At 47.0% G+C, this 1,726-nt stretch overlaps 1 protein-coding gene across 1 annotated transcript; it reads right to left on the minus strand.

Moving 5' to 3' along the window:
• Positions 1-669: 669 nt before the first annotated feature.
• Positions 670-1,114, minus strand: EDB93DRAFT_1109307 (uncharacterized protein; the record flags this gene model as incomplete). Its single annotated transcript, XM_041447948.1, has 3 exons — positions 670-837; positions 885-901; positions 958-1,114. The coding sequence occupies 3 exons, from the start codon at positions 1,112-1,114 to the stop codon at positions 670-672; spliced, it is 342 nt and encodes a 113-aa protein (XP_041301002.1).
• Between the last annotated feature and the right edge of the window lie 612 nt (positions 1,115-1,726).

Raw genomic sequence — 1,726 nt, forward strand, 5'->3', positions numbered from 1 at the left:
TAACCTTGCCAGCACCTAAGTTGCCTCTGAGCACAGGGGTTGCAGGCAGGGATCCACTCTGGCGCAGTGAGGTTGGCGTCATCATCCTCTTTAAGTCCATTCATTGGACCAGCGACTATGGTGGCTTGCTTGGGCTGCAACAGGTGAGCAAATGAATATCATAAAAATATATGACCTACTGGGATATCCACAAATGGAGTTCCCATTCTCAGCGCTGGACCAATGTTGGGCACCTCATCCAACTCGTCGATCTCAACATATCCTGGCCCATTCTTTGAGGCCGGGTTAGGGCCTGAAGTGGCCTTTGGTGCTGGCGCAACTTGAGATGCTTGCCTGTGGCCGAGATGGGAGTTCTTGAGTGCAGGAGGGAGCCTTGTTTCCAGTGTTCACTAAATAATGTCAGATACATATATAAATTGTGAAAAAGACTTACCTTGACTGGTGCTGGCTCCTCCTTGGCCACCGGCTGATCATCCAATTCAAGGTCATCATCACTAGTGATGATGGCCTTCGACTTCGCCCTCTGGCGCTTGCTCTTCTGGGCAACACTGTGACTCCTTGCGCTCATCGCCCTGGGCCATGTACGCTTGCCGCGATTGAGTTGGCGACCCTGATCATCATTAGAGTCAGTTGTAGGAGTGTCCTTGTCCTTGGATTTGCAGGTGCCGGTTACCTCAGAGGGCCCTGCCGCTGCAGCCAGCGCTTGCCCATAGCCAACAGAGAGTGGATAGAGGGGGCTCTGCTTGCTGCGAGGATCTTCTGGATGTACATTGGCCCAGACCAGCATCGTGACAACCTTGCAAAAGGAGCTGTCCAGGTGTTCATGCAGCTCTGCAGCTGCAGAAAGTATGATGGGTGGCACAGATTCAACCTGTAGTGCGTACACTGTGAATACATGAGTCTATTTATATATTAGTAAGTGACATTAGTCAATCAAAGTCAATCAAAAGCAAATACTTGCCAGTTCTTTTTCCATCTCGATTGCAATTGGGATGTGCTTGGCATCAGCACCATTCAATTGTAATGCTTGGCCAAGCAGGTGTTCCACCATGTCACCTGTGCGGCGAAACACAGCATTAGCGGTAGCGGTAACGGCCTCCAGTGGGTTGGTCATTGTGCTAGATTGATGACTGCAAAGGTACTTGAAGGTTGAAGTGTGTGATGAGTGGCGATGAATTGAGGCAAATATATATTAGTCTGATGTGGACCTTTGTGGTGGATTATGTCATTGTTGTTGCCACATTTAGGTTCCACAATACAAAAGGGTTTGTTTGTCATCATTGCATTGTGGAACAGGCCATCATGTGGACCTATTGTATATCTCATTGGCATATCTAAAGTGTAAAACTTCATGTGGACAATAGTGAGTTCGGTGGTAGCAGGGAAAATAGTGAGCTTGGCGGTGGTGTGGAAAATTCTAAGTTCAGCGGTGTGATGCCAACAAATGTGTGACCGAATATTGTTGCCAATACCTGGTGGTGTGATTAACCACATTTAAAATTATGTATGCGACAATAAGTAAATTTTACAAAGTCACAATTGCCAACCAATGAGAATCATCACCCATATCATTGTTTGCTGAAACAGATGGTCCCAGACCTCTTGCCACAAATGCCACACATGTTTAAACTCCGCTTCCATCATATAAATGATAAGATGTTGCTGTTCATCGATACATCATTGCAACCATGTCTATCCCTGGTTTCACCGAACGTGTTGATCCTGC

The sequence above is a fragment of the Suillus bovinus genome (assembly GCF_016758785.1).
Source record: "Suillus bovinus strain UH-Sbo-P2 chromosome Unknown EDB93scaffold_151, whole genome shotgun sequence".
Lineage (NCBI taxonomy): Eukaryota > Fungi > Basidiomycota > Agaricomycetes > Boletales > Suillaceae > Suillus > Suillus bovinus.